This window comes from Andrographis paniculata, unplaced genomic scaffold (assembly GCF_009805555.1).
Source record: "Andrographis paniculata isolate CXL003 unplaced genomic scaffold, ASM980555v1 Contig5END, whole genome shotgun sequence".
In the NCBI taxonomy this organism is placed as follows: Eukaryota; Viridiplantae; Streptophyta; class Magnoliopsida; order Lamiales; family Acanthaceae; genus Andrographis; species Andrographis paniculata.
The window spans coordinates 4,308,325-4,333,158 of NW_026137595.1; the positions used below are offsets into that span (position 1 = coordinate 4,308,325).

Here is a 24,834-nt window from a genome sequence, read left to right on the forward strand (position 1 = left end):
AAACGAAAATTATAAAAACGATACTTTAAATTAAGACATATGGACTATATAATATATTAAAAATTGTATCGATAGAAATTTAATTAGACAAACAAACCCGGTATATTTTTTTAGCAAGAACACAACATATATTCTTTTTTTTTTTTTTTTGTTTTTTGATAATCTAAAAAAATTAAATGATAATATAAATAATATTTTTAGACAGGATTTCTTTGGTTCTATTTGAATTTAAATTTAAATACAAAGACTCCATTTTAAAGAATGTTTGATACAGAGAAAAAAATAGACTGGAAAATGAAAATGATTTCTTTCTAAATTATTTCCTACTTTCCCATTATAATCTTTACCATATACACAGAAATACAATTGAAAGTTGGTGATTATAATTATTTCATTTTCTTACTATTTTATTTTGATAAATATTCATAAAGATAATTTTGTTTACTTTTTACTTTCCATTTTTTTTAAAAAAAAATTATTAACTTCTATATTTTTATAATAAAAATTATTTTATTTTATTTTATAGAATATGTATTAAAGCCATTATTCAAATGAAAAAAAAAAATCAAAATAAAATTGAATACAATAAAATAAATAAAACAAAAATTTACTAACTAAATATACTCATATCGATTAACTACTGTGTTATCAATTATTTTGTTTATTTTTACATTTCTCTATTATATATTTAGAATTCTCTACTTTTTAACAAACAAGAATCAATTCTCAATTGCCATTTATTTGGAATTCTATTCTCTTTACCAAAGAGACCCAAAAGATTTTCCATAGCACCAAACGATTCTCAAAAGCAATTTTGTTATTTTTCTTTTCTTATTTTTTTTAAAGAATAATAATAATAATTATATGCAATCAATCATCGTCACGATTCCTTGAGAATGGCCAAAGACCACAAATAGAAATTCAAAAGAAAATAGTAACATTCAAAATTTCAAGGAATTTGGCATTGCAATATATAGATGTCTGGATATAAATGTCAGAAACCCAGAAGACCAAACACATTCAAAACGTAACATAACGGCAGAGTAGGAGAAGGAGTAGGCCAAAAAAAGATTACTAATGTGATCAACAGTGACGGACTGACTGACTGAATTAAATAAATAAAAATACCTCAACGATAGCGGCGAAGCGAGAGTGTTTGGTTCCTCTTCCAAGTGGCCCTTCTCGACGGTCGCGCCTTGTGGTGCAAATGGCCCCTTCCCCTCAGGCCCCTGTACTTTTTCCCGGCTGAGGTCAGCCCCCGGAGCTCCCTGTGTTTGTGAACAGCATTGCAAATCCAGTTAACCCGAGGATCATTACGGATAGTGGTATGGGCTGGATCGACCAAAATAACCTCAAAGTACTTGTAAGTTGAATCCTACAATGAATAAATAAACTCCGTCAAGATTTTGTAATAAAACAATATTATCCAATAATCACATTTGCTATCCATAATTTCTGGAATACATATATATATAGAAACAAAAAAGGAGTAATCGCGCAAATGCAAACCTCATTGATCCAGTAAGAATTTAGAACTCTAAGGCCACCTAATTTCCTTCCGGCGCGCTCCTCTGCCACAGAGCGCTTGCTGCGTTGGAACTTCAGCTGAGTGACACCCTGGTTTGTGGGTTTACCATATACAATACCCTTGGGGACCGGCCTCTTCCTCCCACCACGTCTAACACGAACACGGTAGACGACATAACCCTGAAAGCCATAATTTTCAAATCATTTGAGGATACATACTACTGAAAGAAAATTTGATTAAATAGCGCATGAACACACAACAATTTTTCTCCAAGCAAAGACATCCAATGTAAATCGTTATTTTTCTTCGAAAACTCATAGATTAGAAATTTCAGTAGTGATCATAATTATTGCAGGCATTTATCTTTCCCCTTGAATTCCAGCAGGCTAAAAATTAAAAAATGGTACATTTTCGAATTGTTGGGACTATGTTTTGCAGTCACCTCGGCTAATAAAGTCTCAATAGAGAAATGGTACTTTTGTTTGTGTTTCTAAACTTACTTTGTCGTCGCTAATTCTAAAGTAAAGTATTTTATCGATAGCCTATTTTACATCTAAAACATTAAATTAAAAACCTAGTTTGTATCCATTCATATGTAAGAATTAAGATTCATACAAATTCCAATATTAATCACTCAATCTTCCCCAGACTTTTTCAAATCACTTTTGGAACATTCAAAAAATCATATATTTACTCTTTTTTTTTTTTTTTTTTTTTTTTTTTTAAATATCAGGCTAAAGACCGCATCAAATACCTAAGTTTATTTTCCTTCACTATTCCATAACTTTTAGAAACTACAAAAAGTTTCCAAATCATATATACAAACACAACATCTTCATATTCTTTTACATTCAAACGACCCATTTAATGCTTACACCAAGATCACACCAATAGGATCGCCGTCGCTGGATCAGGAGAAAATCTAAATCAAATCTGAGATGCTTAGAAATAAACCTACTCAATCTAAAAAGCTGAACACAAATCTAAAAATAATCTACTTAACAATTTCCTACATAACATCTCGCATGCCGACTGAAAACAAGGAACAGCGTTCATGTATCACGGAAATTTTAGAACAGAAATACCTGTTTGGCCTTGTAGCCGAGACGACGCGCCTTGTCGGGGCGGGTCGGATGGGTGACGCGTACAACCGCCGGAAGCTGACGGTACTCCCAGCAGCGAACCCGCAGCAGGAACCGCATCACATCTGATTGTTTCTTCTTCCATAGCTCGGAAACGTAAGTGTACGCGCCTGCAATGGCAATGCCAATACCAAAACAAAGTCAAAACACAACCAAAATGACATACAGGATTTAGTAGTATAGGAAGAATGAATTCACCCATGGCTGCTGCTGCGGCCGACTCTGCAAGGGGTAATGGAGGAACAGAAGATCGTTGTTATGTATTGGGGGTTGACGACTAGGGTTTCTCCTTTTGATGTTATGTTATATGAAGTGGATTTGAAAATCTATTAGATCAAAAGCCCATTAATATTTTTATGTTATATGGGCCTATAGGAAATAAAGTCATCATTCTATTAATTTTCATCCAAAAATATCAAATAAAATATTTTTAATTTTTAATATTATATTAAAAATTATTTTTTATTTAAAATACTATTTAATATGTATTTATATTATACTCACTTTATTCCGCTACATATCTCTTTTTCTTTTTCGCTAAAAGATGATCATTTCTATATTTGGTATATTTACATTTAACAAATATTGAATCAATTTAATTAAATTTTTAATATTTAGTACATTCAAAATCTTTATTTCTACGTCTCTCATCAATAAATTAATATTTAAAATTTCTTATTCTTTTATAAAATTAGCTTTAAGTTGATTATAAATAAGTACATATATTTTTTATTTAATTGTATTATATAAAATTTTATTATTTACAAAATGATATTCATATTATATATATTTTATTGAGATATAATCGTAAAAATATTTAAAATACCAACAATACAATTCATATAAAAATAATAAATTAATATCATAACTTATTATTAATACTTTACTAATCTACACTACATAAAATATTCATTCCTAACAAAAATATTCATCTTTATCTGGACGGAATGAATATTAAATAATTATTTGAATTTAAAATATTATTGTTTAAAATTTTACACAAAATTTCTAAATTTACAATCAAACAAACCCAAACTTTTTTTATATGTATATATTGTATATTTTTATAATATTTATGATAATCATGCCCCTAAAAATAGGTTGGATAGCAAATTTTTAGTATTTAATATAAATATTTTAACATAAATATAAAATTGCAGAGTAATTAAGAAAAAATATATTAAAAAAATTATTGTCTTCAGTTTAAACGATATAATATATAGTTATAATAGAATGATGTTATATAAATAATAATATAATATACAGATATATATATATATACTATGCGAGTGCAAATATAATAATATATGTATGTATGTGCAGATTGTATGTATATGTTTATGTATGTATATTGATTAATACTATAATTCTAGAGAAAGAATACATATAGAGAGAGATTGTGTGATTGTGAATGGATTTATTCATCAGCAATGATATATATATATATATATATAGGAATGAGTAGCTGACTTAATGTAAATGCATCTATATATGCTACGTAAGTACCATGTAGTGTTTACATAATGCTTTGTAGACACTATGTGTTATAACATTTCTCGTTGGATGCTTTTATACAAAAAAAAAAAAAAATGTATCTCGTTAAAACTTTATTATGAAAAAACCCTGTGGAAAAAAATCATAGTGAAGGAAAAAGAGTACATCATTTTTGTATTAATGCGCTCCCCTTGTTTTAGATTTTATTTGATGTCTTTCATCCGACGCATTCCAATTCCTTGCATCAGTTTGTTGAATGTTGCATTCGGTAGTGCCTTCGTAAATAAATCTGCAAAATTTTCAGATGATCGAATTTGTTGCACATTAATTTCGCCACTTTCTGAAAATCGTGAGTGAAAAAAACTTCGGAGATATGTGCTTTGTCCGATCGCCTTTAATATATCCTCCCTTTAACTGAGCTATACAAGCCGCATTATCTTCGAATAATATTGTATGAGGTAATATATCATCGGTAATCAAGCCACAATTTTTATGAATATGGTGAGTCATAGATCTTAACCAAACACATTCACGACTGGCTTTGTGAATTGCTAAAATCTCATCATGGTTTGAAGAAGTAGCTCTTATTGTCTGTTTAGCAGATCTCCAAAAGATTGCGGTTCCACCACAAGTAAATAAATAGCCAGTTTGAGATTTTGCTTTGTGTGGATCAGACAGATAACCAGCGTCAGCATAACCCATTAATTCATTTTGAGATTCACTCGAATAAAATACCGAGGTCATAAGTCCCCTGAAGATAACGAAAAATGTGTTTAATACCATTCCAGTGGCACTTTGTGGGGATGCGCTAAACCTGGCTAGTAGATTTACTGAAAAAGATTTATCTGGCCTGCTACAATTTGCAAGGTACATTAATATGCCAATAGCGCTGAGATATAGTACCTCAGGGCCAAATATTTTTTCATTTTCTTCTTTTGGCCTAAATGGATCTTTACTGAGATCAAGAGATCTGACCACCATTGGTGTACTCAGAGAGTGAGATTTATCCATATAGAATTGCTTTAATACCTTTTGGGTATATGTAGATTGATGGATAAATATTCCGTTATTAACATGATCCACTTGTAATCCCAGACAATATTTATGTATTTCCAAAATATTTGATCTCAAATTATTTCTTTAGATATTCAACTGCAATTTGGATCTCTTCAGAAGTTCTAATTAAATTGAGATCATCAACATATATTGCAATAATGACAAAATTTGATCCATTTTTCTTAATAAAGACGCATGGGCATATTGGATCATTTGAATTAACCTTCTTTTATTAAACATTCGCTCAGACGGTTATACCACATTCGCCCTGATTGTTTAAGTCCACATTCGCTCAAACGGTTGATGGCAGTTATTCTGTTGAAACAGTTGCTGGCCATAACTTCTAGGGTGTCCGCTTCGCTTGTATAGGATAGTAGGGTCTCAGATCTTCCTCGCTTGCCGGAGGGCTGGAGGGCATCAGCGCAGCTAGACTTGCTTGTGCTGGCTGGAAATGGAATAGCTGTACCGCTGCAGTTGGAACACTTAGTCAATATTTGTTGTCATTCTGTAGCGGTGGGTGTCTGGGTCGTCGCTTGCAAGCGGGAGAGACTGTCGCTTGCGACAGTGGAAGCTACCGCTTGTCTCTCTTACCTTAGTCTTTTCTAGGTGATGGAGTGGTCGCTTGCGAGCGGAGGTGGCTACCGTTTGTGGTGTCTGCCCTAGCTTTTCTAGCACCAGAATACCGCTAAAAAAGAGCAAAAATCGTTAATAATCTCAACAACGAACTTTGGATTATGCTAAGCGATATAGATCAATAATGTATGTCATTAACAAGTTATTGTGATGGTTTTTATACATAAATTCAAGTAATACACAGTTTTGTCAAGCTAAGAATATGCTCATATTTGGAGTCATCACCAAGCCTTGTCTTTTTGTCACAAACAAATTCAAGGTAGTTCGATGTAGTTTATGTACGCGGGAGCCTTGCCGACCTGCTTGATTACTGGTCTAAATTCAATTTTGATTAAAAAGATGTAACAAAAGGGTAAAGCCACTAATGAGACAGAAATTGAGATAATTAATGGGGCATAGACAGTGGTCTATTGGGTCACAGAAATTTTTAGTGACAGTAGAGTTTCTTATTTATAATATTCTGATTTTGGGCGTCATTGAAGTCTTGTTGTAAATCTCTTAAGGTCAAGTACCAGTGATTAAAGTTCTTTATAATCTGGTTTATATATTTACATTACTCTCTCCCACCGCTTTCGTATTATACATATATGTTTCGATTAAACACCAGCATCACTCGCTCATTTCATCCAGGAAAATCTAGCCATTGAGTAACGCACAGTTCAGACACAACACTTCTCTATCACCCTCTACCGCTCAAAATATATAGATATATTGTGCTGCTTGGTTCATGTCCCTCTCACTCAGTCATCACTGGCACCAGTCCCGCTAACCATCGCTCCACTCATCGTCGCTCACCTTTACTGCTTTCCTTAGTGTTCCAGCATTCTATAGTTTTAGATCCAGGCTCACCTTGAGCGAGTCTCTTTACTACTTTTCCGCCGCTTTCATGAGATTAATACTTAATTTAAATTTGCGACTTAAAATCTCTGTGTTCAACCTGAAAACTCACCAGTTAAAGAGTATAAATAATTATGATAAAAGATTTAGGGTTTACAACCATAAACTTTTGCTATATCTGATCGCTCACCATAATTCCTTACATCTAAATTTCGACTAAAATTCCCTGTATTTGAATATATATCAAACTCGTGTTGTCACATATATAGACAATACAAAACTGACTCGATAGACTCAAATCTAAGTAATCTAATCTATGGATAAGACTAAATCTAAATATAAATCTGCTAAATCTAAAATCGAATATCTAAAATATCTCAACAGGTTGTAAACACACACCTAATAATGCAATATACAAATAAAAGATATAAAATATCTTAAATAACCTTATTTGAAATAAAAAAATTAAATAAATAATTGATCAATATTTTATTTTATAGTTTTTTTTTTATAAGAATTAGATATCGTCTCCAAAAATATTTTATCAATAGTTGATAAATTAATTAGTTATATATTTATTATTCAAAAATATTATTTATGATATTTTACCTTTTTATTTGTATAAAATTTATATAATTAGATGTACATTTACAATTAAATATTAACTTTGAACAAATAGAATATTTGGTTTTTTTTTTTGTTATAACGTGAAATCCGCAGACACCACTCGTCAAAATATTTGATGCATATTTTAATTAAATACAAAGATAAATATACATAATAAATAAAATACGATGTATTTTTTGTCCTTCGGATCCACCCAAATATTATACACTACACACCAACAATTAAGCAGCCCGATCGAATCAGGCCTGGCTTGTGATACACAACCCACACCACAACCACACCCGTTAAGCTGACCCTTACCTGTGATGCGCCATTTGCCCGTGACCCGCTCCGTGACCCGCCTAGGATCCGCGTCCTTTTCCGAGGCCTGATCTGGGCCGTTGATTACAGATCTTGATCTTAGCCTTCCATCTCCATTTGGCATGTATATATATATAGAGAGAGAGAGATTCATTATATACAATTCTCTCTAATCTCACTCTCTCTCTACGCTCACTACTCTTTGGCCTCTCCCCTCTCTCTCTCTCGACCCACTACTCTCCTCTTTCCGGTGACTTTCACGGCGGTTCACGGCGGTTTCTCGGTGGTGCCTTCCTCCTGTAATATTGTGAAGTTCCTGTGGCACGTTTGTTTTCCCCTTTTGTGTAGTCGTTCGTAGCCGAAAGGGGCTCGGTCGACGTTGTAGGCCTTCGGGTGTCTTGTTTTCTTTTGTGTGTGGGGTTATATATAGTGTGTATCACGGTTGTGGCCGGTTCGTTTGTGTAGTCGCTAGTTTAGGTGTGTATAGTGTCGATTTTGTGCTTTTCCGAGTTGGTTGGGGCTGAGCCTAACCAAACTAGTTCAATATTTTGTGTTGTTACTCGATTTCTATAATAAAATTGTTAGATCCGTTTATATTTTTATAACAAGTGGTATCAAAGCCTTCTAGTGGTTTACGGTTTCGAAATCGAGTATTGAGTTTGGTTTTGAGGTTTTTTAGGTGTAAGTCTTTAGATCTACGAAAGGATCTGGTTGAATCGAACGATTTTTTGACGTTTCGATTCTTTTCCTAGTAGATCTGTTAGATACCGGCCAAGATCTCACTCAATCTGTGCTTTTTAGCCTCGGTCGTGTGTGATTTTAGTAGTTAGTGACTTAATCGCTACAGATCTGTGTAGTTTCGTTAAGTTTGAGTCAAGATCTAGTTAGTTTGTTACAAAATCGTTTTATTTTTGATAAACGAATTTTGTTTTCAAGCTTCCTTTTAATAATAACTGTAAATCGGGTAAAGTCGTCTCTATTTTTTGTAAAGTTTTGTTAAAGATCCTTGCGGATCTATTATTGGGAAGTCAAAACCTAAAAGATTTTTTGGAATCTTAAAAGTTTTGGTAAATATTTTTTGAAAATCTTTATATTTTCAAACCAAATCTCGCTTGAAATCTTTAAATCATTAAGCCTTGTCATTCTGTGTTTGTTCATTGTGTCGACATTGTGAAATCACAATCTATTTCGGGAATTCTAACATTTTGTTAGAAGAGAAACAAATTTTTTCGAGTTAGTTTTCTGTTTTTTGTAAATTTTTTGCTAACCCCTATTTTCTATAAAAGAGAATAGGTTTGTTGTTTTTGTTTACTGTGATTTTCCTACTGTCTTGTAGGAATAAAATTGTTTGTTGCTGTGCTACAGGGGTAATCCCTTAAACTTATAACTTTTCTTACTGTTTTTGGATGATTGGTTTAAATTTATGCATTTAATTTTTGCGCCCAAAAATAAATTTGTAAAGGCTATTGTGAAACCAAGGTTACTAAACTCCGATCCTCATTTTGTGAATGATTCTCGAGTACCTCGGTTGAATAGTCATGAGTGTATGTTGTAATAGATAGGTTATATTTTTTTTTATTATTTAAATTGCTTACTGTGATTGTCCTTTTTTGTGATAATCTGTGATTATCTGTTTTCCGTGAAACTTACTTGCAAAATAATCTTTTTTTTTTGTGTGTGAAAATTAAATAAATAATTTTCTGAATTTTTTTTATTTTAATTACAAAAAAAACAACATAACCTGTCATTTTGTTAAATATAAAATCTGTTTTTTTGCTAAAATAAAATGGCTGGTAGTTCGAGTTTTACTATATTGCCATTTGATGGAAAAATGGATTTTGTAATTTGGAAACAATAAATGAGAAGCATTTTAGTAACTCAATGAATAATTAGAGCAATTGAGCCAGATCATGCAGCTCAAGTCCCTCTAGAGAGGCTAGCTGAGTCAGATGAAATGGCTCACTCTATTATAATACTGAATTTAGCAGATCATGTAATTAGGAAAGTAGGTAAGCAAGAATCTGCTTTGGAATTATGGAAAAAATTGGATGAACTATACACTCAAACTTTACTTCCTAGTAGATTATATCTGTTATAAATTTTTTTCAGTTTTAAACTTGATTTGTCAAAATCAATTTATGAAAATCTGGACAGTTTTTCAAAATTAATACAAGATATAAAACTTACTGGTGATAAAAATATTGATGATTATAGTGCTATAGTTTTGTTAAATGCGATTCCTAATTCATACATGGATGTAAAATCTGCTATTAAATATGGGTGTGATTATGTAACATTAGATGTAGTTATAAATGGGTTAAAATCTAAAGAGTTAGATTTACAAATACATAAGTCCAATAAGGGTGAAGTTATGTATATTAGAGGTAGATCTCCTTTTAGATCAAATAAAAAGGTTAATTCTGGAAATTATAATAATAGTAATAAAAACCAGAATAATAGAAATAAATATAGATCTAAAAATAGAGGAACTAGTAGGTCTAGAACTCCAAATAAAGGAGGTAAGAGATGCTATAATTGTGGTGATCCTAACCATTATATACGTGAATGCCCTAAACGAAAAAGTAATAATGTTCCAAACAGTAATAATAATGGTGGCCAACAGCATGTTAGTGAGTTAGCCAATATGACATTACTTGATCGTAATTGTGGTGATATATTTATTGTTACTGTCGACTGTTTGAATGTGAACAATGTATGTATGAATGAATGGCTTATTGATTCTGGATGCACTTACCATATGACTCCATTGAAATCGATTTTTTGTGAATACAAAACTTTAGAAAAATGCACTGTTTCCATGGCTGATAATAGTGTTTCTAATGTGCTTGGAATAGGTAGTGTAAATTTGCAATTTAGCACTGGTTTTGTGTTAAAATTAAAAAATGTGAGACATGTACCTAGTTTGTCAAATAATTTGCTTTTTTGTGCTGCATTATCAGATTTAGAATTAGAGGGAAAATGGGGAAATGATTGTATGAAAATTACGAAGGGATCTTTAGTTGTGTTTAAAGCTGTAAAACATAATAATTTGTACGTTACTTGTGCTGAACTAATTAATATGCCTGTAAACACAATAAATTCTGTTAAAGAGAATAGTGATTTGTGGCATAAGAGATTAGGACACTTAAGTAATAAGGGATTAGAAATTTTATATAAAAATAGATCCTTAGGTTATGTAAAATTTAATCCTGTGTCCTTTTGTGATAATTGTGTATATGGTAAACACCATAGGGTCCAATTTCCCCATCCCCCTAGTGAAACACGTGATTTATCTAAATCTGTACTGGATTATTTGCATGCTGATGTGTGGGGCCCAGCTAGTGAGCCCACACATGGTGGGTCTAAATATTTTTTATCCATTATTGATGATTTTTCAAGAAAAACCTGGGTATTTCTTATGAAAAATAAATATGATGTGTTTGATGTTTTCAAAAATTGAAAAATTAAAATTGAAAATCAAACAACAAAGAAAATTAAATGTCTTAGAACTGATAATGGTTTAGAATTTTGTAACTCCTGGTTTGATGTTTTTTGTCAAGAAAATGGTATAAGTAGATATAGGATTGTCCCCTATACACCCCAACAGAATGGGGTGGCTGAAAGGATGAACCGGACTCTTTTGGAGAGAGTTCGAAGCCTGTTGGCTTCATCCGGTTTATCTAAAAAATTTTGGGGGGAAGCTGTTATGACAGCAGCTTATATAGTCAATAGATCACCTTATATTCCTTTGAATGGTGATTGTCCTGAATTTAAGTGGACTAATAGGAAAATTGATTTTTCAAATATTCGGGTGTTTGGGTGTTCTGCTTTTATACATGTTAATAATGACAAATTAGACCCTAGAGCTGAAAAATGTGTTTTTTTGGATTATCCAGAAGGAGTTAAGGGTTATAGATTATGGTTAAGGTCTAGACCTGGTTTTAAAACTGTTATTAGTAGAGATGTTGTTTTTAATGAAAATGAGATGCCTTGTTTAAATGTTGAAAAATCTGTTTTGGATAAATCTGAAATTGATACTGAAAATGTAGACTCTAATACTACTCCAAATGAGGTGGAGTATAATATTGCTAATATAGGTGAGGTAGAAAATACATAAAATAGTGCTGAAATTCGTGTAGGATCAGCTGTGAGAGAGGAAAATATTTCTGGAAATGATATTAGCATATCTGAAAATCAAAATGAATCTGATTTTGAGAATAATAATCAAAACGAGTATGTTTTTGAAAATTTAAGTAATAATGAATCTGATTTTGATTGTGGTAATCAAAATGAATTAGAAAATTACCAATTAACTAGAGATAGGGGTAGAAGAATCCCTAGGTTGCCTACTAGGCTTGGTGATTTTGATTTGTCTTCTTTGGCTTTTAGTGTATTTGAGAATTTAGATGGTAATGAACCTAAGACTTTTAGGGAGGCCATAAATTCTGAAAATAAAAATCAGTGGGTAAAAGCAATGAAAGAAGAAATGGATTCATTATATGATAATAAGACTTGGTGTTTGGTTCCTAAACCTCCTAATTGTTATCTTATTGATTGTAAATGGATTTATAAAGTTAAACAAGAAGATAGTGGAATTAGGTTTAAGGCTAGATTAGTAGCTAAGGGTTTTACCCAAAAAGAAGGAATAGATTATAATGAAATTTTTTCACCTGTTGTCAAATTTACCACTGTTAGAGTCATGTTAGCTCTAGTTGCATTTTATAATTGGGAGCTAAAACAATTAGATGTTAAAACAGCTTTTTTACATGGTGAATTAAATGAGAAGATTTATATGAAACAACCTGAAGGTTTTATTGATAAAAATAAAATGGGTCATGTTTGTTTGTTAAATAAATCTTTATATGGTTTAAAACAGTCACCTAGACAATAGAATATCAAATTTGATAATTGTATGAAAAATCTTGATTTTATTAAAAGCAAATTTGATTATTGTTTGTATTATAAGACTGTTAAAAACCAACCTATTTTTCTTCTCATTTATGTTGATGATATGGTGATTATTAGTCCATGTTTAAAGCTTATTGATAATGTGACTAAGTGTTTGTGTGATAATTTTGACATGAAATTGTTGGGTGATGCCAAAGTGATTTTAGGCATGTGTATCACTAGGGATAGGAAAAATTCAAGACTGTTTTTAAATCAGTCTACTTATATTTCGAAAATTCTTAAGAAATTTTCTATGGGTGATGCTAAATCTGTTTCTGTTCCTATGGCTTCTAATTTTGTGCTAAGTAGGGATCAAAGTCCCAAATCAGAGTCTGGTTTTGAATATATAAAACATGTGTCATATTCTAATGCAATAGGTTCCATAATGTACTTAATGGTTAGCACTAGGCCAGATTTAGCTTATGCTATGAGTTGTTTAAGTAGATATATGTCGAACCCGGGTTTAGAACACTGGCATGCATTAAAATAGGTGTTTAGATACTTCGTTGGTACAATTAATGTTGGTCATGTGTTTGAAAAACATACTGAAAATATTAAATTAGAGGGTTTTGTGGATTCAAATTATGCAAATGACAGGGATAGTAGAAAAAGTACTACTTCTTATGTTTTTACTTTGTGTGGGACTTGTATAAGTTGGAAGTCTCAATTACAACACATTGTTGCACTATCCACTACAGAATCTGAATATGTTGCAATTACTGAAGCTTTAAAAGAAGCAGTGTGGTTAAAAGGATTAATCAGTGAATTAGGTTATTTACAACATAGTGTTACTGTTTTTTTGGATAGTCAGTCAGGAATTCAGTTATGCAAAAACCCTGTATTTCATGATAGGACCAAACATATTGACATGCGTTTTCATTTTATCCGTGATATTGTATTTAAAGGAATTTTAAAATTAGAGAAAATCCCATTTGAATATAACCCATCTGATATGGGTACTAAAGTTTTGCCTGCAAATAAGTTTGTATTTTGTATGACATACATACATTGTGATACTTTTGATTAGCCTCATATTACTTAGAGTAGTAGGTAGGCTAAGTTAATGTTTTGTTCTAACATTATTTTTGGTGCAGGTAAAGATTATATGGGCAATGATGAACCCCATTTAATCGGACGAAAAATCAGGTGGAGGATTTTTTGTCCTTCGGATCCACCCCAATATTATACACTACACACCAACAATTAAGCAGCCCGATCGAATCAGGCCTGGCTTTGATACACAACCCACACCACAACCACACCCGTTAAGCTGACCCTTACCTGTGATGCGCCCCTTGCCCGTGACCCGCTCCGTGACCCGCCTAGGATCCGCGTCCTTTTGCGAGGCCTGATCTGGGCCGTTGATTATAGATCTTGATCTTAGCCGTCCATCTCCATTTGGCATGTATATATATATAGAAAGAGAGTCATTATATACAATCATCTCTAATCTCACTCTCTCTCTACGCTCACTACTCTCTGGCATCTCCCCTCTCTCTCTCCCGACCCACTGCTCTCCTCTTTCCGGTGACTTTCACGGTGGTTCACGGCGGTTTCTCGGTGGTGCCTTCCTCTTGTAATATTGTGGAGTTCCTGTGGCACGTTTGTTTTCCCCTTTTGTGTAGTCGTTCGTAGCCGAAAGGGGCTTGCTCGACGTTGTAGGCCTTCGGGTGCCTTGTTTTTTTTTGTGTGTGGGGTTATATATAGTGTGTATTACGGTTGTGGCCGGTTCGTTTGTGTAGTCGCTAGTTTAGGTGTGTATAATGTCGATTTTGTGCTTTTCCGAGTTGGTTGGGGCTGAGCCTAACCAAACTAGTTCAATATTTTGTGTTGTTACTCGATTTCTATAATAAAATTGTTAGATCCGTTTATATTTTTATAACATTATTATTATTATTATTATTATTATTATTATTACTACTACTACTTTGATATACACGTAACAAAAAAATACTGTGATATACACGTAACAAAAAAATTTCGCAACTTTTTTAATTAATATTTTAAAATATACAGGACATGTAAATATTCACATAATATTATATATATTCGCAATTATTCTAATTATAATATTTTAAAAAATACAACACATACAAATATTCACATAATATTATATATAGAGAAAGAAAAGGATCTGGCTTTGCTGGGAGAATTGAGTGATTTGGCGGAAGTATTTGTCTAGGGCATGTTTCTTTAGCCACCGTTTTTGGGTGATTTACTGTAAATCAGCACAAACCAAACAGTAAATCACCCAATGCTATATCCTTCTGGCCGAAATCATCCTGCATTCGGCAGTTTTTTGGATGTTCTTTTCTGTTTTTTTAATTTAAAATTTAATAATAAAATTTTAAAATTTTAATGTCAGGATTTTCAACTAAATTATACTTTCTCCGTCCCATATAATATGAGTGCATTACTGTAGATACAAAAATTTAGGTAAAAAATAATTAGTAAATAATTAAGTAGTGTATTAGTAAAAATAATTATTATAAAAATAATTAAGACTAAAAAAATTATAAAAATAGAAATTAAAAATATGATTAAAGTGTATAACTAATTTTTTTTTTAAAAAAAATGACAAATTATGTGGAACAAACAAAAATAAAAAATTATGAACAAATTATGTGGGATCGAGAGAGTAATTGAAAACATTATTTATTAAAATATGAGTAGACATCCCTAATTAATACTCTCTCCGTCCGTCTTTAAGGGTCACATTTACCTTTTGCGTTATTGTACTTAATATTAGAAATATCATTATATTTGTATAAGTTTTTTGTACAAATGTATTTCTATTAGTATTATAAGACACTAATGGAAGTATTTTGACAATTTTTTTCTTAATCTGTACTACGTTTTGATATAATAATTAATATTCAAATATCAATATACAAAAAGTAAATAAGACCCTTAAAGCCGAACGAAGATAGTATGATAAAGATATTCAAAAAATATGTAATTAAAATACAATTTAAAAGAATAAATTAAAAAGATTGTTACATGTTAATGAAATTTGATTTTGATTTTGTTAGAGACACATGTTTTTTTAACTAAATTACAATTTAAAAAATTATTTATAAAAATATGAATAAACATCACTAATATATATATAGACATCATTTTTGTAGTATTTATATTCAATTAATAAAATCTATCAATCCCTAGTATCTATAACACTAAAGATTGATCCTGTGAAATATTTTGATTTATTTAAATTATTTTCATATTAAAAAACTATATATTTAATAACAACAATAAAATTTGTAATAATGTTGTGCATGCCCGGCTTCCCGCTAGTTTTTTATATTTGCATTAATATATATATATATATTTTGTAGTAAAATTTTAAAATTAGATATATATAATTAATGAACCAATATCATAAATTTATTTATTCTTATTTTAATTGTTATTTTGAATATTTTTTAGTAATTTTTAAATTTTATATTGAATTTAACTATTAATATTTGTATTTATTACTACTAATCCAATCACTCGTGCGTTCAAGGGAGCCAAGTCGATCAGAGTTCAAGGCGACTCACAATTAATTCTGAAGCAGATTGCTGGAGAGTTCCAATGCAAAGATGAAAAAATGAGAAACCTTCAAATTGAGGGAGTTAGGATGTTGCAAATATTTGACGACTCGCTGGTGAAATTCATACCTCGAGTTGAAAACAGAATAGCTAATAATTTAGCTCAAGAAGCCTCTGGGTATAAGTCATCCGCCATGGGAAAATTCAAGTCAGGGCAAGTATGTCTGTGCCCAGTAGAAGTGGAGGATTGTCGTATGGAACTAAGGAAATATTTGGAACAACCAACCGGTGAAACTCCTGAAAAGCTGCGGAAGGAGACTCTGAAATATACTCTGATTGACGGTGATCTTTTTCCTAGAGCCACAGATGGAATGTTAATGAAATGCGTAAATACTCAAGAAGCCATGAAGGTGATAGGTGAAGTGCATGAAGGGATTTGTGGAGCACACAGATCCGGATTATTCATGAGATGGACGATCCGACGATATGGGTATTTTTTTCCATCAATGACAGAAGACTACATCAAGTACACTCAAGGATGTGAAGCGTTTCAGTAACATGGTTCTTTGATCCGGATTCCAGTGGAAAAAATGCACGCAGTGGTGAAGCCATAGCCATTCTGGCGATGGGCGATGGATATCATCGGGAAAATCCATCCGCCATCCTCCAGACGTCACTCGTTCATATTGGTGGCCACGGATTATTTCACAAAGTGGATAGAGGCTGTACCGTTGGCCAACGTAACATATCAAGAAGTGATCAAGTTCGTTAAGGAGCACATTATTCACCGGTATGGAATCCCGTAGACGATTACCGCTGATCAAGGTACTGTTTTTACCAGCGATAGAGTGGCCGCCTTCTCCGCACAATACGAGATTGCTCTTTTGCATTCGTCCCCGTATTATGCGCAGGCGAATGGGCAGGCCGAAGCAACCAACAAAGTCTTAATTGGGGTAATAAAAAATCCTGTAAAAGATAACCCGAGAAGATGGCACGAAGTGTTAGGGAAGGCTCTATGGGCTTGTAGGCAATACCGAAATAAAGCCACTGGTTGCACTCCATTCCAATTGATCTATGGACAAGAGGCGATATTGCTATTGGAAATCACGGTGCCATCGCTGCGAGTGTTGAAATAGAATTTGCTTAGTCCCGAGCAGTACGACACATCGATGTTACAAAGATTGGATGACGTACACGAGGATCGGATGATGGCCTTGGAGAATATCAGGGCAAATAAAGTGAAAGTAGCACGAGCTTACAACAAAAAGCTACGTCGGCGAACATTCCAATAAGGAGATTTGGTATGGAAGGTAGTGTTGCCCAAAGGATACAAAGATAATACATTCGGGAAATGGTCTCCTACGTGGGAAGGTCTGTAAGTAAGTAAGGTGTTGCCTAACGGTGCATATAGATTGATGAGTATTGATGGGTATTGATGGGATAGAACATAGAAATGTTATCAATGCTAAGCACCTTAAGGGATACATGTCCCCACTCGAGTTCAAATAAAGAAATGCAAAGGACAAATGACAGCAGGTCTTGTTTAGGCCGCTAGATACAGAGCAAAATGAAAGCAGGCTATTAAGCCGCTAACGTACAAAATAAAAGCAGGCCATTAAGCCGCTAATGTGCAAACTGAAACAAAACGAAAATAAGTCATCTTAAGTAGCCAAATAAGTAGCATATCATAAAATCCAAACGAAATTGCGGGTGGCTTGAAGAAAGACGAATGGTTCCCAAAGTTAACGCACGGTAGGAGGAGTATCCTTTGCTGTTGGGTCCACATTGGGCTCGGAGTTATCAGGGTCAGGTGTTGCTTCCATGGGAACTGGATCCGCTGGGATTAGGGTCGGATCTTCTAGAGACGGAGCCGTTCCATCGGGACCTGGCGCTATTTCCACGGGAACTGGATCCGTTGGAGTTGTAATCGGATCTTCCAGAGACGGAGCCGTTCCATCAGGCCCTGGAACTGCTTTCCCAGGGACTGGATCTATCGGAGGCGGAATCGGATTTTCCAGAGCTGGAGCTGTTCCATTAGGAACTGGCGCTGCTTCCACTGGAGTTGAAATCTCTGGGGTCGGGGCTGCTCTATCAACAATTGGAACCACACTTGCGGAAATGAGGCCCTCCGAAGACAAGGCTGTTCCACCGGAGCTCGAAGCTACACCGGCTAGAGCCGAGCCTTTTGGGATCGATGCTGCCTCCTCTAAAATGGGAACTGTTGAAGTCGAAGGTGATTTAGAGGCGCTATGGTCTGCTGCCACTTCTAAGGCTGACATCAAATCCCTCACAACATGAGCAATAGATGCTTGGACGTCGGCAACAGTCTGTAGTGGAGGTTCAGATTTGGAGACCATGGGGGTGTCTGCCACAGAGGTAGAGGGTGGTGTATCCCCTGCATATTCATCGTCAGAAACTGGAGATGGTGAAGAGATTACCTAGGCTGAAGGTTTACAAACTGCCCACAAAGAGACCAGGGTCCCCCATTCCGACTCTAGCTCCTTCAAAGTCGCCTCTCGGTTGGTGGCATTAAACTCATACAAAACTTTTTTCTGCGACAAAGCGGCTATGGGGGCATCTAGACGTTGGGACCTCTTATATAAATCAGCCTGTATTCGGCGCTTCTCCGCCAATAGCTGCTCCAAGTCTACAATTTCAGGAGCTAATTGGGCGAGCCGAGCTTGGAGACGAGCCACTTCAGCCTTCTTTGCTAATTGCTTGGCGCGAGAGGCTTCAAGCTGATTTGAAGCACTGGAAGTTTCATCCTCAGTATGTGAAAATTCATTTTGCAAAGACTGCTTCTGGTCCCTTAATGTTCCTAGCTGATCCAAATACGTCCTCTCGAAGTCCCGGTTCTCCTCTTCCATCCTATGGCGCTAAGCGAAGGCGTTCACTTTGGAAGATAAGCCGACCCATTGCACGCGAATAGACTCTGGAAGGTTTGCATAGGAAGGGGATTCCGCCAAATTCAGTAAAGCCAATTGGATGGAACTTAAGGTTTCAGGATCTCCCGAGGATGCCTCCAAGCAGGTGGTGATGAATTGTTTGTCCATTCCTTCGGAGAATTGACTCGAAAGTGCAGAAGCGGACGTTGCATCCTGATGCCCAATGAAATACTCCCGGATGCGTTCTTGACTGATATTCGAATCGGAAGTAATGCGACCCGCACGAGGTGGGGCAGGAGTGTGATTTGGAGGTGGAAAATGAGTCTCTGACATCCTCGAAGGTACATGCTGGTAAAAGATGTTAGCAAATAACATTTTAATATGGATGTGAAGAGGAATGCAACTTGGTTTATGGGAATACCTTGGATACAGAAGTTTTTGGTGGATGAACCTTTGAAGGATGATTCATCGTAGTATAAGCCGTAGTCCGTGTCACCGGGGTTGCATCAACACCTTTGTGCACCTTCTTAGCAGGCTGGAGAGAATGATACATACAAATAAGAAAACCATGAAACGTTCGTGGAAAGTATATAGAAATGAATATGAACCTGGGCGTTGGGAGAAATGGTTGCATGACGCTTCTCTGAAGGCTTCGGGGCAGCAGCTCTGGCATTAGCATGCCGAGTTGATCTACGTACGGGGATGGAATCTGTCACTGCGAACACAAAAAGAGTTAGCTGAATATTTAGTAATCAAAACTTAAGGAGGGGATGAAAATCTACCTTCAATGATCTCAGGAGCCGCACTTTCAACCTCATCGGCGGCAATATCAGTTGTTTCACTCTGGTGGTCAGAGTCAGTGTCAATAAAACGCCGTAGCCATGAAGCCGGAGGCTCAGGAAAAAAAACATCCTTTAAGGATTCTCACCAGCCTGCAAACGCCGAATCAGTAGAAGGCTTGGTTTCAAAGACAGGAAGGGGTGAATCCTCAATGGCCGCATTCAAGCCCCGGAACATATCAAGATCTTTGGAGGATAAATCCTTCATTGCCAGTGGAAAGGGCCCTCGACAATGGAAGCGGTACATCGGGACCGTTTGTTGGAGTCCAAACTGGCGCGCATACAACTGTGGGAAGTAACCCTCCACCCCAACGGGTAAAGAACGAGACGTAGGCTTTAGACCCAACAATAGGGGCCTCGCGGTTAAAACTTGATTCCATGATGAAGTGATGGAAGACCAATTGAGGGAACCATCCTCCTTCATCGGCGGAGGCTTAGAAAAACAATAAGGCCCATAAGATCGCTCTGGTAAAGGGAAAAATCGTGTGTCCTCACGGTTACTCGACGACAAGCAAAAGTTAGCGATTTGGAAAGCGTTACGGGAGCACTCAAACCCAGCTAAAAACACTCCGATACGTTCTTCACTCGGAATTTGGAACGGCTACGGTATATCAAATAGTTCGGGAAACATATAAGCAGCCTAGAGTTGAAGAAACCACAAAGGTCCCCTCTGGGTGGATACACGCTCCTTACGACCAAGGCGGTATGAAGATCATTAAGGGTCCTATACAAATGCCCTAAGAAGAACTAAGCAAGCGCCAAGTCGTCAACCTCCATTATCGATGATACTAAGGGTTCGTATTTCCTAACTAAATTTCTACCAGCTGCGCCTATGAAGAAGTGATTCACCCAGAGCATTAAAAAGGTCCTATGGTTGTCTAGAAAATTGGTTTTTGAGTTCGGCGCACCGTACTTTCCGTAAAGCAGGGCACTCGAACTAGACTTTGAATAGTCTATACCAAAATCGACGGTATTTGGTGTAGCAGGGAACAGAGCATAATCATCCCCTATTACAGGGAGACCTAACAACACAGCAATATCAAGTAATGTAGGCAAAATCATGCTGAAAGGAAAGCAAAATCCGTTCACTGCCGGACACCAAAACCCTAAGAGTACGAAAAGAAAATCGGAGTTGGGATGGGAAACCTGTGTGCTGACGGTGGTCATGTCGTCAATCCCCCAAGCTTCCCATTTGGGTATCGACTGAGCCGCCGAGGGTCGCCATCCATTCCTTAAAGGTTGCGCTGTCGGGATATTTGGTTAAAACCCTACCTTGTCGAAGAGCCAACGAATAAAAGGGTTTCGCGATCAATAGGGGAGATACACCGTCGCCGGTGAGGACTTGCTGGAGTTCTTTTCTTTAGGGATCCGTTTCGGCCGACGGCATTAACACCCATGAATTCCCATCAGTGGACAGACGCAAAGGTTCCTCAGCCGGCATCGAGTAGCAGATCGGACATGGGATTGCTGTTAGTGGCGAAGGCTCGGCTACACCATCGGAAGGAGAAACGGGAGAATAAACGAGGGGAGAGAGAGTGGAAAAGGGGAGTGACTATAAACCCCTAGAAAAACCCTTGAATGTCTTTTCTCTTTCAGGCGACGCGGGAATCGAAGGAAGCAACCATCACATCAAGACTGGAAGGCTTTACGTGATACATCTATATGGGATAAATTTTATGCTAAGGCCCACGGGGGTGAGTTCCATACGAAGAAAATCCCAAAAAAGAGTAAAGCTTTACATGGCTCGCATTTTATCCCTTTTTTTAGGAGGACAATTTTTGGACCCTAAGTCCAAAATGATTTAAAGTTGAAGGTAGTGACTTCCATCAGGCTGCGGAGCTTCCATGGAGCAAGAAGATATAACTTCCACAGACCTTTGGATGACAAGCTTCATCAACCCTGAATTGGCAACTTCATAATATCAATGGAAGACCACGATACCTATGTCCTATATGGAAGGTTCTATGGGTCAACAGGAAAGGAAGAGGAATGAGGATTCCATGTAACTCAAGGCTGTTGGGGACATATCACTGTAGACCGGCTAGGAGTATGATGGAAACAAATCAGGGAAGTTGCAGTCTAATCCGAAGGCAGTGGAAGAAATCCAGAGCGAATGGAACTAGGTCCATGAACGACGGAAGATGCTCTAAATGAATGGAACTCGGTCTAGAGGCAATGGAAGCAGCTGGGAATTGATGGAAGAAAGTTACTTGGTGGTTAAAAGAGGTAGAAAGAAGTGGAGGAATAATTGTAACTACCCATGTTAGTGGGAGAGGTGGTTATTCTAGCTTAGGATTACAATTAGGAAAAAGAAACACAACACACACAAGCACAACAGATCAAATCATTTATTTTCATACTTTTCTCTCTTGTTTTATTTTCGTTTATGCAACTTAATTTAATTCCGGTTATATACTTTCTGCAATTTATTTACTCGCTTTCCGTATATTATCGTAGTTTAGTTTGTTAATCACGTGAAATCTGCATAGCCCGACGACGGATTGGCTCTCTGGAGTACTTCCGGAACCCACACCGACGAAATCGATGAGCTATTTTGGAACTCCGAATCGCAGGATCCAACACTCTTTATCACATCATTTAATCCTCAAATTCTCCCACGAAATATTACTCACCTAATTTTTCATGCAAAAAATCATATATTAGACGGTATATGAGACGGATATAGTACATTTAAACTCTAAATATATTAATTTCTACCCAGAAATTTCATTAAATAAAATAATTATGCTATTAAATATTAATAATTATATAAAATAATTTTATCAACAGATTAAAAATAAAAAGAAAAAAGATATCAAATGTGGAATCTACACCGATGAGTTTTATAATAGATAGATAGAGCTGTCGAAACGAATTGACGAGCAGATCAACCCATAATTCATCATAATTCACAAATAAGTGGATTATTTGCGGGCCAACCTACGACGAGACGGATTAAAAATTAGGCAACCCAATCCAACCCACCGGCTAGTGACGAGACAAGCGGGCCAACCTACAGACTTTTAAAAAATATAAAAAAATAATTATATCTTAGAATTCAAATAATAAATATTTCAAAATAAATATCTAAAAATAAAGTTATTCAAAATTTTAAATATCATTGGTCGATATTTTTTTTTAAAAAAAATTGATAATAAAAAATATTTATACTACAAATATGTATTATTCTTGTAGATTTTTAATAAATTATAGAAGAAAAAAATTAAAAGACAATTAAAAATGAATAAAATAAACGGAAAGAAGTTATTATAAAGATAAATAGAGACATGTTAGTCATAAAAGATAGAGTAACATCGCAAACTATATATATTGCTTAATTGGTTTAACATAATATCAAAGTTTTTAATAATTTAATTATTTGAGTTAACTAAATATAAATTATTTTAAAAATGAATCATGAATATCATATGTATATATCTGTTTACTTTTGCATTAAAATTTATGAATATTACTCCCTCAATCCCGGATGACTGTTGTTAGATTTAGATATCCTCTTATTAGATATAAATATCTTTTTGATATTATTGGATATTATCTATCTTAGTTTTGGCTCGAATCTACTAGTATATAACCTATTGTATTTTCTTATTTTGATAATAATACAATTTCATAATTTTTCCACAAATTCTAATATGATATAAGAGCTCAATTTAAAAATACAAAACCCTAACCGCCGCCGCTGTTCTTCGCCATCCGTCTCTTTCTGGTCGACACATCCGCCACCGTTGGGACCACCTTGTCATTTCCGGCCATCCCTCAAAATATCGCCTCCAACGGCTGCGAGTGACGCCTTCATGTTACGCCCTCACATGCTGCCGACGTGAATCGCAGCGAAAGAAGCTTTTCCACCGCCGTCCTTCCGGCCGCTCGTGCGGGCGCGTCCGGCCACCTCTGGTCGTCGTTTTTCGGCCGCTGCCTTCTGTCTTCATTCTCTACTTCGTGGTGTGGTTGGTTTTGTCATTGGAGTTATTTTTTATTTTTGCATCTGTTACTAGTATGACTTCGTCAGTCTATAATATCATAACTTTTTCGCATCAAGTTCTTGCTTTCAATTTTTCTTCGGTCATGGACAATTCGTGGTATTTTGATTGCGGTTGCTGCAATCATATGACACCTACACTTAGTCTCTTGACCGATGCACATCTTGTGTCCTCTTCACTACCTATACAGACTGCTAATGAAAGTCGCATGGATATTACTCATTCAAGATATGTATCTCTATCATTTATATCTTTTTTTCTGATACTTACTGCATTCCTCAATTGACTTCAAATCTTGTATCTCTTGTTAACTTTTCTCTCTGCTCAAGTTACATAGATTTAGCGTTCTTGTCCATATACCTCCCAAAAAGATGGTCGCATTGAGCACAAACATCGTCACATTCTAAATATTGTTTGTGCGTCTCTTTTGTCTGCCTCTTGTCTTGATAGGTTTGGGGGGAAGCTGCAGTGCTGTATATAATATAAATCGTATTCCATCATCTTTCCTCCATAATAGCACCCCTTAGAGCGTCTATATGGTCAGCCACCCGATTATAGTATCATTCGTCCCTTTGGTTGTGTATATTTTGTTCTTATTCCTCCGCATGAATGTTCAAAATTGGAACCTCGTGCGTGTCTGTTGACAGACGTTTGTCACACACTACAAAATTTAAATAAAATAAACCTATTTCTGCAATGAAAATAGTGTAGTATAGATGAAGTAGGGTCGTCTCCTTAGGGAATTAAAAAGGTTTTATTTTCGATTGTTTAATTTATAAATATAATTAAAGGAGGGATTTTGGAAGTAGGAAATAAAAATAAAATAAAAAACTAAAAACTCTATGACTAAAAGATAAATTCAATAAAAATAAGTTTCCATTTTATGAATGAAATTGACAACTTGGGTAGTGGATTTGATTATCGATAAATATGTAATTTTATTGGTTTCTAAATAAATTAGTTATAGTTACCGACACGCGCCTAATAACCAACTCTTCCTTAATTTTTTGAC

At 35.0% G+C, this 24,834-nt stretch overlaps 1 protein-coding gene across 1 annotated transcript; it reads right to left on the reverse strand.

The window, feature by feature from the left end:
• Positions 1-947: 947 nt before the first annotated feature.
• Positions 948-2,989, reverse strand: LOC127259203 (60S ribosomal protein L15-2). Its single transcript, XM_051286386.1, has 4 exons — positions 2,869-2,989; positions 2,614-2,780; positions 1,510-1,707; positions 948-1,375 (listed from the first exon to the last, which is right to left on the reverse strand). Exons 1-4 carry the CDS (start codon positions 2,870-2,872, stop codon positions 1,130-1,132), a joined length of 615 nt encoding a protein of 204 aa, XP_051142343.1. The 5' UTR covers positions 2,873-2,989; the 3' UTR covers positions 948-1,129.
• Between the last annotated feature and the right edge of the window lie 21,845 nt (positions 2,990-24,834).